At 46.8% G+C, this 13,075-nt stretch overlaps 1 protein-coding gene across 2 annotated transcripts in view; it reads left to right on the top strand.

Annotated features, from left to right (window-relative positions):
* The window catches only part of LOC142578011 (venom metalloproteinase BumaMPs1-like), a 94,856-nt gene that overhangs the window by 77,209 nt on the left and 4,572 nt on the right, over positions 1-13,075 (top strand). For both annotated transcript variants that reach the window (XM_075687439.1, XM_075687438.1), the window contains exons 11-13: positions 426-593; positions 668-812; positions 3,647-3,748. In XM_075687439.1, the coding sequence (XP_075543554.1) occupies positions 426-593; positions 668-812; positions 3,647-3,748 (415 nt within the window). The remainder of the gene's footprint in view (positions 1-425; positions 594-667; positions 813-3,646; positions 3,749-13,075) is intronic.

Raw genomic sequence — 13,075 nt, 5'->3', positions numbered from 1 at the left:
AAGTAGGCTGTGAAGCAAGAAACCAAAGCTACTTATAAAATAAAAAGAAAGTCCTGCGTATAATTTATTCGGCAGTTACAGCGAAAGTGTTAAGGGCCGGTTTCCCCACTATTGTGTCCACGTGTAGAAAAAAATCCCAAAGGTAGTACAATGCCGGGCCGACCCCCGGCAGAGCTGACCAACGTGTTACGCACTCTCCATACGTGACCCGATCCCGAAGATAGTGAAATGCGGGCCAACACGCGGTAGAGGTGCTGTTCCCCTGTAAGCGGCCCCCATGCAAATGTTTGCTGGTAATCCGTCTTCACAGAGGTAAAGGGTACTGAGTTGTTTTTTGTTACTTAGAATATGTGTTCCTTTTTTTCGGTATGTGCCTATTGCAGTACAAGTTGACAATGTTATAATTTTCACTTCCTTCCTTTCAGTCTTGGCTGTGCGCACGACGGGGACGATGCTGCACAATGGCCTTATGGACATATTGGGTCAAAAGACTGTGGTTGGGATCTTGGCTACATGATGAGTTATAAATTTGTAAAGCCGAACATGTACAGGTTTTCTAAGTGCTGCCAGAGAGAACTTACGAATATCTACAAGTAAGAATTCTTGGCTTTCAATAACGAGTTGGGTTCCTGATTTCCGTTACTAAACCGAAATTATTGCTTCGCAGCCGCCCGGAATACCAGTGTCTTCTTGTGAAGAACAGCCTACAAACCCGGATATTTTCTTCCAAACTCCCGGGTGCCGTGTCAAGTCGTCAAACATATTGCGAAAAAATTTACGGGCTGTACAGTAGTTACGTTAAGGTAGACAGGGTAAGTTGCCATTCTATGTTCCTGGAAAAGGGGTGAATAATGTAGCCATATGGAAATAGAGCTATTCTCCTCATACTTCCGTGGTCAGCGGCGCCACGAATGTGCGAGCGGGTGGCACATGTGACGCCCAATGATACAGATCGCTGGCCAGTCCAAGGTTCACGGCAGCACGTAGCTCGGCGTGTGGCAGCTGTCGACATTAGAGGTGGTGGCATTGCTCGGAACGTGCTAACTTGCGCATAGTATAATTTAATAATAATAATAATATTTGGGGTTTTACGTGCCAAAACCACTTTCTGATTATGAGGCACGCCGTAGTGGAGGACTCCGGAAATTTTGACCACCTGGGGTTCTTTAACGTGCACCTAAATCTAATAGTATAATTTACATTGTTGTTGAAATGTCTCGCACGGTGGGATGCCGTGGCCATTAATACTCTGGAATCAACTCTGTGTGGCGGTGGCTTAATATGTGACCAATGCGATCGTTCTTTCGCGCGTGACGAAAGTATGTTTTGGCATACATTCATAACACTTTTTTAATTGTGCTCATCATAGAGTATTTCTGTTTGCTCTTGGTGGTTCCGGTGTTCAAATCCATTTTAATTGGAGATTCAGTTAGTAGGGTGCAGGTTCTTCTTTCCTCCCTCTCGAGGTCAGAGATATTACTTATCCACTTGGGCTCCGAGACACACCGCCAGGCATGGTCTAGGCAAGTGAGGAATAAGGCCGCTTCGGGCAAAGACGATGGAGGTTGAGGCAAGAAGACATAGTGGGAACTTGGAGAAAATTTTTTGATACATTTCACACAAAGTTACACATGGAAATGCAAGCTAAAACTGGAAAAACAAAGGCGACCTTTTATCGGCTGCGCCGATGTTGCCTATCACCGCAAGTTGAGCCCAGAACGCTTGCTCGTGGTAATGGGGCCAAGTTGTCTATCCCTCGGCGCGCCGCATCAATTATTTTCAGCCCAATTGCCACCGGATGGTTTTCTTCATGATCAGATGGCACAAAAAAAAAACAATCGTGCACGAGGGTTGTCATGTCAGTGGTCCGTCAGCTATTTTACATTCGACTCCGTCTACGCCCCTCTTTTTTAAGTCAGTTTAAGATGTTTGCCCCTCTGCTTGAAAAATACATAAAAAACAAGGGAAGGAGACACAACCGTATAGCAGTCTTATCCCGCGTAAACCCACAGAGCCCAACAGAAGGGGCCAAGTAAAATAGTAACAGGTAGCACCTGGAAGCAAAGAGACACGGTGATTGACATATGTTTTGTTGCCCCGACACCCGTTTTTCACTGCGTGCCCTCTTTACAAAAACCGATGGCGTAGGACAGTAGTAATTGCGGGCCATAAATCAAAAAAGCTGCGAATGAGGTACTTTGGCCTCGTCGACACTTGCCATGTAAGCATTTGTCCAGAAAAACGTTCCTACAAGGTTCAACTTGTCATGGTCTCACAAACGGGCTTCCCCAACGGTCACAATGCAAATGGTGCGCTGACATCAGCAACCAGCGAAAGTCACGGACCTCTGAGCATTCGCAGTCAGAACTGCAGCACGAAATGAACGGGGCGAAGCACCAATATCCACTTTTCTTGAGGTGATATTTGTGCGCTAATGGGCGCGAATGACGTCCTTATCCGCTCCCCGTGTTTGCTCAGTGCCAACCTGCTCGCGTGTGCATCTGTTTACCAGTTCTCGCTTTCGTACTGCTTGACCCTACTTTGAAGCACGCCGGGATCATGACAGGCATCCGCCACTGACAACCAGTTATCCGATTCTGCTTCGCTCGTCAAGCGAGGACTGTCGGCCACCTACCGCTGGGTGTTTGTTTACTTCTTCTTTGTACCCGTTCCCGTCGACGGCACCAAAATGGATGATAACGTCAATTTCGAACTTTCCGACCTAATATTAAAAAAATAACTCACATATTTCCAGCAGCAGCCTTACACACATGCTACATGTAAGGTGTAATATTCTTTTTTTTTCATTATGTGATATTTCTTTGCTTTGTGAGCCATACCACAGAGAAATAGGGAATTTCACATCAATTGAAAAAATTTTGAAAAGTTCCCTCGAGGGTTCAAACAGAGTGGCAACCATGAAATGAAAACTCCTCCGAAGCGATAAAATTCCGGTTAGATTCAGCTGAGCGTCGCATACATCATTTCGTAAATTTCAACTTCAACGAAAAAAGCCAATGCAGCGCTGTGTGGTAATAATGGTACACCCAAAGAAACGTGAGGACGTAATGCGCACACAAAATTCGGGGTACAATTTGAAGCTGCATTTTACTCATGCAATGTGTGCAATGAGTTACATTTACACACGACGCAAAACAACACAAATATTCTGTCCAAAGATAGAATTTTTAGTGCCGGCAAGCTGGCGACAATGTACATTGCCAGGAACCCGGCCGCGACCGGTATGTTTCTGCCTTCAAGACTGCCTCCCCCTCCCAAAGTCTTTAGAAGGCGAGATTATGTATAAGAGACAAATATGAAATATACAATTCGTACCGTGTCAGTTGCGTATGGTATACTAACACTATAAAAAAGATATTGGCCCTACGGCAGAGTGAGCCTCCTGAATGTTGCTGTAGACTCCCCAACAGCTCAAGCCTCGGTCGAAATATTTTCGAAAACCAGTCATTATGCAATATGCGGATCATGAATTTAATTTAGTGTTAATCTGTCGGTGCTATAGTACGTAGTAAACCAGTCGTTTCTGTCTTAACGTGACTTCAGCAGGAGCGTGCATTTATTTAAACTTATTTGTGGTACTGCTACATAAGATGAGAAGTGATTTCGGTACATTTGTTTCTTGCAGCATTACTCGGCGAAAGGGTGCATCATTAAGTGCTTTATAAGCAAAAAATGGGACAACATGCTGATTGGCGCAGTCGACGGCGTAAAATGTGGCAAAGGAAAGGTAGGGAAGCTTGGTCATTGTTTTTTGCGCCCTATATTAATTTGTGTTGTTCTGCATTCACGGGTCTGTATATTGTGATTTAGATAAAGGAGTAAAACAGAGAGAAATGAACTTCACCATCAGCATCCAAATAAATTAATTGCAATGCGGGAAGCCAGAAGTTAACCTATCACACAGGAAAATATGTTTGCGCCAGTAAATTAACTTTTCCCATGCCGCCGTATGTATAAAGAAGGCCTAGGAGGCCGCAACGTCGAAAAAACGCAAGATTTCCTTAACGCATTCTTCCATTTCCACCCAGCGCCCGCGCGACGCGCTGATGTCTGCGTAGACACCATCAGTGTGTCAACCATGACCGAGGAAACGGTTAAGCTTCATGTGCGCATTCCCTCCTTCTCGTCCTCCTCGCAGTGGAAGAGACCGGTGGTGTCTGTGTGTGCGTGAGTCAGTTAGCGTCAGTGCCTTTACCTCTACTCCGCGAGTGGCGGTGGGAAAATCCGTTGAACTGACTGCCGCAAACGTGGAGGGTGTTCGCTCTCTACTTCATCTGGGCGAGGGCGTTTTGAAGACTGTATAATGGACGCCCCCGTCGACGGACTGCTGCCTTCAGCACAATCGACAACGTGGGTGTCTCTCTGCGCCACAAAGCTTGTAGAACTGGCCACTCCGTAACGATGTATTGACTAGTTTTTGTTACTCATTATGTTAATTCGTCTCGTGTTTTGGCCTGAACTCGTGAGCCGCTGCAAAGTAGTGAGAGGCACGTGCCTGACAAGTAGTGCCAGCTTGCAGCAACAGGTGCGACCATTGCGATCCCACATCGATTGGTTGTTCTCATGAGATGCATAACTGCGGCACGATAGTCTACGCCGAATTCTTGGCTGCAAGGTTAGGTGAAAGCGATCCTTTCTCCACTGAATTTTACCACTCGTTTTACAGTCAGGTAAAAAGCAGGTAAAAGCTGTCATTGTCACCTTGTTTGTGGGAGCTTCAAGGCAGTTGTCTGTCCAGTAAAAAAAGCTGCAATGAGATCAGTCATGAAATGGAAGCATTTGCTTGAACCAGAGCTGCCGGAGCTCGCGAAAGAGTTATCTATCGATGTATCAAACGCACTAAAAGAAACAGCATTGGTCGAACCTATTCTACCGCGGGGAGCATCTGATGTCGACCTTGCGGAATGCCTTGAGACAATTCGGGAAAGACCAAGAAGGCAGGCAGAAGAGCGCCAGCCTGCTGATGAACAAAAAAATACGTGCACATGAAAGACCAGAGCGCGAACTTCAGAGGCAAGATAACGAAAAAATGAAGAGAGCGCGAATTCGCACGGGACATGACGCTGCTATGACAAACTAGAAATCTTTCGAGCAGCGCGTTTGAACAACAAGGCACCCTGTGCTCGAGAAAGATACGAGCAACGCCCGAAGAATTATGCACCTTCTAATTGGGAAGGTTGCGAAAGGTCGGGCTGCTGGAGATATTTGTGTCGGGAGCTTGATGTAGATGCAGTGGAAGATATTTGCATATTCGCATATTCATTTTAGAAAGTGAACTTAATTATGTCAGGAACAAACACTTTGTGAGCGTGATTCTAAGAGAGGGACTCAGGAAAAAAGGAATTCGTGAGCAAATAGAAGGACTCGACAAAGGTATTGAATAACTGAGACAGGAGTTGCGCTGCAAAGAAAAGCGCGGTGATAGTGAGTGGATGAAACCATGTATATTCGCGAGTACTGCTCCGCCAAACACTTGTGAGCTCGCTCAAACACCATTAGGTTAGGAGACGACGGTTTAAGCGAGGCAGCTTAAAGAGAAGCGCCGCGCGATAAGATCGATAGCGCCCACGCATTGAAGCGTAACGACCTTCTCCGCGGAAGCCGTACGTTTCACGGTGGTTTCAAGCGCCGAGCATGAGCCAGACGCGCCGCACTCGAAGGTTGTGAAAGCATCCGTGTTAGAAACGAATGAACTGGCTGCAAAAGCAATCATAGTTCCTTAACGAACAGCTCCAAGCGGTAAGCAAAAGTCAGAAGCGCTGTGCTCTGATATCGCAAGAGCGTCCTCGTCAAAGCTTGCAGCGTGAATGAGCACGCTGCAAAAGCGGTGGTTCGGGAAACGGTGGTTTCAAACTGCGAGCGCCATTGAAAGGCGTACAGCGCTGAAACCCCTGAGATTGAAAGCAGGCCCACGTTACAGCGGTATGACAATGCCGCGAATACGGAAGTTCTAGTGTCTACAAAACTCAGGCGTTTCATCAGACGTGCCGCATTCCGAGATCTGCAGCACTTCTGAGATAGACCACGGTGTACATAATTCACACCGCGAGATGGAGCCGCACGCCCTCGCAATCGCAAAGAGGTGTGAACATGGTGCGACGCGATTGCAGCAAACGCTACTGAGATCATTTTAAACTAATTGGATAGATAAATCAACACAGACATTCATGTGACGCCCACATCAGGAAGCGGAACACCACTAGAGGTTAGCAGTTCCGCCTTGTGACCCAAGGAAAACGAAGATCCTACATTACCATATATCTTGGGTGATGTAAGCAATGATGCCGCAGGAAATAATGTAGGCTTTCGAGAGAGGTGTTGCACTGCAGAAAGGGAACAGAGTCCGATGAGCTGCTCGTGCCTCAGCCGTATCGCCAGGCTGCATGTTGCACGTGTCGCACTGAAGTCCATGCTACGAGGAAGCAGGTTCAAGGAAAACTGGTTGTTTCTGCGAGACATAGCATCTTGTGGGGATATGCGGCCTACTTGAATGTGTAGGAATGCCAGCTGATTAAGCGGAAGCGCCAGTAAGGCTAGTAGGCATCCCTTCAATGACTCAAGGGCCACCCAGTGGTAGCTTTACACACACGAAGGCTTTAATGAAGCACAGGTATCCTCATAGGATGGGGTAGATAAATGTTATTGAAAGAATAGTCAGAATAATCACTAATGACCGGGCCCCTTGTCCAGGGATTCGCTGACTCTTGCCATCGTCTCAGCTTTCTGGTTAAGCTTGAGCTAGTCATCGAGCGCCGAGCTTGACAGCAGTACCTCCCATTTCTCCCTCACGGGGTCCGTGTCGTGTTCTATGTTGTGTAGCGTGAACTCTCACGTAGTGTGGTATAGGGTTGGTGTGGCCTCCACGACGGGTATTCGTCGCTGTTAGCTGTGGGGTGCATGTGATTTAATATGTGTAGAGTAGTGTAAGTGCCTGTCTGGAGCCTACGCCAGGCAGCAGCATCCTTCGTCTTTGGAAGCGATGGGGCGGTGGATATCGGGAGATACTCCCTCTGTGATAGTTCACGATAGCTGAGTGCTCGAGGTCGACAAGTTCCCTCTTATCTGCAGTCGGTGGGATAAGTGCACGATTGTGCACGAATCATAGAGATGCTCCGTCGGCGTGCAGGCTTCCTGTGTGATCTAGGCATTGTTGGGTCTGGGGTATTTTGTTCAGTCCTACCACAGAGATGTTATGCCACAGGAATCGTCAGATAAGGCAAGGTCCAATGCTAAGCCCAGAGCCAATATCCACTACGGCTGTACAGAAGCAACGCGTCAAGTTGAGCTGGGCGATCCAGGGATAAATCGCCTACGCCTACCAGGCTTGACATTCAAAACTCCGTGGTTTCTGATGACACCAGAAAACATAATTTTCCGTAAACAAAAAAGTAAATGAGCAATTCGCGCCCTGGAGAGAGAAAACCAGTGTGAGCCAGTCTCCAGATCACGCGATTAAAGTGATTATATAGACCAGGGACACGCCAGTGAGTGCTGCACGGCAGATTCGATGACCCAGATCGAAGGGGAAAGGAGGAGCAACCTGTTTTCAAGTAATATATGAAATGAAACACTCAGGAGAAAGCGTACAGCGCCACCGAGAAAGAGTGCTCGTGCCTTGTATTAGTTGTTCGTGAATTTTCAGGCAACCTTGAAAGTTAGGGTTCGATCATGATGTTGGACGCTGCCCTTAACACTGGAGCCTTCTCTTGCAAAAGATTATTTCGAGGATCGTGCGAAAAGGGGTGTCTCAATGGCAAAGCACGTTGCTCAACAAACCCCTTAACGCAAGAATAAATTTCCAATGAACATTTTGTTGTTTTCGTTTCCCGACTTTGTCTTTCGAACTTTTTCTTTTGTTCTGCAATTTTCCGTAAGAAATTGTTTTGTTGTAGGAAACATTCACGAGCAGGATTTCAGTGTTTCCGTTTTATTTTAGTAGCGTAGCGTGACATATTTATGACAGTAAGCCTAGCGGTCGTAAGTAATTGAATGCCTCGCGCTTCCCTGCTGAGCGGTTAAGGTTTTGGTGTGGTTCTAAATGATGTCCTGTACCGGAGGCTGCGGTTTGACCTCACAATGCTCTGAGCGGTAATTTTGACGTGGAACGAGGCACCTATCGAAAGAAGTTCGCCGACCACTTTCTGGTCACAAGCTGTGGGGCAACCACCCGCCGGTACGATTACGAGTGCACTCTCGAAGTAGCGGAAGCTGTGCACTTCCCCTGGGTATTGTCTTCTCCCGGTGGACAGTCTGTAACGACTGGCCTGTGTGATGAACAATTTGTGGAATGCTGCCAAACCAAAAAGCCAGGACGTTTCAAAAACGCTCAGCAGCCCAGATCCGTTGAGAAACGCCTCGGATGCCACGGCTGCAAAAATGCGTTAACCTTTGTTAACATATTTGTTAAACTTGGTTAAATCGTGCGCGACAACCTGATGTCTCTATGGGCTCGTCAGCGCTGTCTCCCTTCCGCGAGTGAAAAAGTTAAGCTTCGTGTGCGCATTCCCTCCTCGGGAATATGTCTGAATTCCCTGTCTACGTGTGCGTGTGTGAGCGCCAGTGCCATTCTTTCGCATTCATATATATGTGGACGCGGTCAAAGTAGAAGGTGTGCAAACAATCCAGGGCTGCCTGTTTCAAGAACAAAATAGCCAGGTTGGTCTTCTTTCTTATGCCTGGAACCGTAAGACGCACTTCAGGTTCTTTTAAACACCATAAAGCTGAGGTTGAACATGCTGATAGTGTGACGCCCGATAGTAAGGAGGTACGATCGATGCTTACCTCGTTGGAGGATGATGCCTGTGGTCGTCGTCCTGCCAGGCAGCCAGGCAAGAGAGCTACTGCATCCGTGAAACATGACGAACATGGCCACTAGGCGTGTTAGTGCTAATGTAAGTCGTGATCGGATGGTCTTGAGCCATTATGATGGTTCGTGCTGTTGAGGGGCTCCTTGGAAAGCCTAGGAAAACACGTAGTACCTGTGCTTGCACGCTCTGTAGTTCTCCAAGATTTGACTTGCATGTTTTAGCAGGCACGAGGGAACTATAGCGTAGGAATCCGATAAAAAGTGCTCGATATAACTGTATCATGGAGCCCAGTCACGATCCCCATGTTTTGCTGGCAATGAACTTGAAGACGTTAATAATAGATGTGAGCTTCATCAAGTGGGCAACCTGAAGGCTCCAAAATAGGTCCCGGTCAACAATGACGCCCAAAAACCGTTTATTTCTTTTGTAGGAAATAGGTTGGTCATTGATGCATACTGCATAAGGAGTCATCGCATTTCGCGTAAAAGCGCCTAATGTACATTCTTCTGTTGACAGGGTAAGGCCTTGCGTGTGAAGAGAGCCAAATGCCTGTGCTGCTGCTTTCTGTAGCCTTGCGCGAACCTGCAGGCGAGTGACGGCTGATGCCCAGAGGCAGATGTCCTCGGCGTAGATGGAGACACTCACTGTTTCCGGTAGGGATTCGGCCAGCCCATGAAGCGCGAGGTTGAAAAGAATAGGGCTCAGAAGACCACCTTGAGGAACTCCTCGGCAGTAGTTTCTGGTCCATCCATATACTCGCCATCCTAGTTCTACTGTGAAAAGTGCGTCTATAATGGGTTGGTGGGAAACGTTGTCGTAAGTGCCTTTCACGTCCAGAAAGAGCGCTACTGATAATCGTTTCGAAGATTTGTGCTGTTCTATAGATGACACCAGATCGATGACAGTGTCAATCGATGAACGGCCTCGTAGAAATCCCGCCATAGAATCAGAGTAAATATTGTGGTGTTCTAAGTACCATTCGAGACTCATGAGGATCACGTGTCCCATAAACTTCCCGACGCAGCTGGCAAGTGCTATAGGCCGATACGATGCCAGTCCAAGCGGCGACTTTCCTGCTTTAGTAGCGGTACCACGTGGCTGCGTTTCCATTCCTGTGGGACGATATCATCTTGCCATATGGGCCCAGATGACGCAAAGCAGTATATGTTATGCCATCGGGCCCTGGTGAAGACGAACACCTGCAGAGCGCCATAGCAGCTTCTAACTCTTCCATAGATAATGGAGCCTCCATACTTGTATCTCGTGGACAGGGGATGTCGCCAAAAGCCATGTCAGGGACTAAAACTATGCCGCCGACAATTTTCGCGCAAAATTCCTCTGCAACGTCTATCTCGCGGCGGTTTTTATAGAGAGCAAGGGCGTTAATAGGGCGTCTTTGCTGGGGACTTTAGCAAAGACGCCGTAGGGTACGCCACACGCGGAACAATGGCTTGCGGGGGTCCACTCAGTCGCAAAACATTTCTATCTTTGATCCGCTAGCTTCTCCATTCGGCGTTTTATCTTCTTTTGCTTGCGCCGAGCTCATCTGAGGTCAAGAGTTGACTTCACGCGGCTGTACTTCCTTTCAGCTCGGCGACGTAGTGCACGAAGCCATTCCAATTCAATGTCATTCTCTGTACGCTTTGATGAACTTGTGAAGCAGCGTGTACAATCTTGCATTGCGTCTGCAATTATGTCATCTAATCTGCGTGCGATATGTTTCTTGCATGTGTCTTCTACGCGATCTTGAAAGACTGATAAGTCGATTTGGCGAGATACAAGAGGTAATGCGGCGTCTAGTCCATAAATTCTCACATAGCGCAGATTATGATCACTTCCGTGGGTTTCAATATCAGTGAACCACTGCAGGCTCGAAGTCAGGCATTGTGCCACCAATGTCAAATAAAGACAGCTGCTGTACGTTGTTCCTCACATAAATGTTGGGCTTCCGTCATTTGGAAGACACAGGTTGTGGCCTGATGCAAAGGATATTAGTGATCTGCCACTTGAATTTATCCTGGAGCTCCGCATATATGGTGGTGAGTTTTGAAATCCCCTGTTATTATCCAAGGACCGGGAGTAGCAGCCATAATATCTTCTAGTCTTTCGCTATCGAACTGACTTGTTGGGGAAAGGTACACGGCAATAAGAGTAAAAGACAACCTCTTCTTTTTACAGTAACACAGACGTATTGGTTACCGTTGTGGTGCGCTATGGGTTGGGAAAAATACGTAGGGCCCTTGAGAACGTAAACCAGAACCTTACTCCTACGGACACCCGTATTTGAAAAAAAAGGTTCATATCCTGATAGTCTCATGGTGTCTGAACATCTTGACGGGGCAGCGCAATAAGACGAAGACAGAAGGCAGGAACACACAAGACAGCGTGTTCCTGCCTTCTGTCTTCGTATAATTGCGCTGCCCCTTCAAGATATTAGACCAGTACCAACTAGCCCAAATGTCGATCCTTCTACAGTATAATTATGGAGCCTGATAAGTTCGATTCACAGATGACCAGTAAAGGAAAGTGGTTCCCAAACATCATCATCATCATCCTGGTTAAGCCCACTGCAGGGCAAAGGCCTCTCCTTTACTTCTCCAACTACCCCGGTCATGTACAAATTGTGGTCATGTCGTCCCTGCAAACTTCTGAATCTCATCTGCCCACCTTTCTGCCGCCCCCTGCTACGCTTCGCTTCCCTTGGAATCCAGTCCGTAACCCTAATTTGCCATCGGTTATCTTCCCTCCTCATTACATGTCCTGCCCATGCCCGTTCCTTTTTCTTGATTTCAACGAAGATGTCACTCACTCGCGTTTGTTCCCTCACAAAATCTTCTCTTTTCTTATCGCTTAAAGTTATACCCATCATTCTCGTTGCTCGTTGCGTCGTCCTCAATTCAAGTAGAACTCTTTTTGTAAGGCTCCACGTTTCTGCCCCGTACATCAGTACTGGTAAGACACAGCTATTAAACACTTTTCCCTTGAGGGATAATTTCAACCTGCTGTTGATGATATCAGAATGCCTGCCATACGCACCCCAGCCCATTCTTATTCTTAGGATTATTTCAGTCTCATGATTCGGACCCGCGGTCACTGCCTAGTCTAAGTAGATGTATTCTCTTACCACTGCCAATGCCTCTCTACCTATCGTCAGCTGCTCTTCTCTTCCGAGACTGTTAAACATTACTTTAGTTTCCTGCAGCCTAATTTTAAGACCTACCCTTCTGCTTTGCCTCTCCAGGTCAGTGAAAATGCCTTGCAATTGGTTCCCTGAGTTACTAAGCAAGGCAATATCATCAGCGAATCTCTAGTTACTAAGGTATTCTACATTAACTTTTATCCCCAATTCTTCCCAATCCAGCTCTCTGAATACCTCCTGTAAACACGCGGTGAATAGCACTGGGGAGATCGTATCTCCCTTTCTTTATTTGGATTTTGCTGCTTTCTTTATGGAGGAGTGCGGTGGCTGTAGAGCCGGTATAGATATCTTGCAGTATTTTTAAATACGGCTCGTCCAAACCCTGATGCCTCCATGACTGCTGAGGTTTCAACTGAATCAAACACTTTCTCATAATCAATGAAATCTATATATAAGGGTTGGTTATATTCCGCACATTTCTGAATCGCCTGATTGATAGTGTGAATATGGTCTATTGTTGAGTAGACTTTACGGAATGCTGATTGGTTCTTGATTTGACAACAGTCCAGGTGTTCCTGATTCTATTTGCGATTACCGTTGTAAATACTTTTTAGGCAACGGACACTAAGCTAATCAGTATATGATTTTTGAAGTCTTTGGCGTCCCCTTTCTTTTGTATTAGGATTATGTTAGCGTTCTTCCAAGATCCCGGTACGTTCGAGGTCATGAGGCATGGCGTATACAGGGTGGCCAGCTTTTCTTCAAGAATCTGCCTACCATCCTTCAGCAAATCTGCTGTTACCTGATCCTCGCCAGCTGCCTTCCCCCTTTGCATAGCTCCCAAAGTTTTCTTTACTTCTTCCTGCGTTACTTGCGGTATATCAAATTCCTCTAGACTATTGTCTCTTCCATTATTGTCGTGGGTGCCACTGGTACTGTATAAATCTCTATAGAACTCCTCAGCCACTTCCACTATCTCATCCATATTAGTAATGATATTGCCGTCTTTGTATCCTAACGCATACATATGAATCGTGCCTATTCCTTCTTTATTCTTCACTGCTTTTCGGCTTCCTCCGTTCCTGAGAGCAAGTTCAATTCTCTCCGT

The sequence above is a fragment of the Dermacentor variabilis genome, chromosome 4 (genome assembly GCF_050947875.1).
Source record: "Dermacentor variabilis isolate Ectoservices chromosome 4, ASM5094787v1, whole genome shotgun sequence".
Classification (NCBI taxonomy): domain Eukaryota; kingdom Metazoa; phylum Arthropoda; class Arachnida; order Ixodida; family Ixodidae; genus Dermacentor; species Dermacentor variabilis.
The sequence above is the reverse complement of the archived record's forward strand: the minus strand, read 5'-3'. Positions and strand labels throughout refer to the sequence as shown.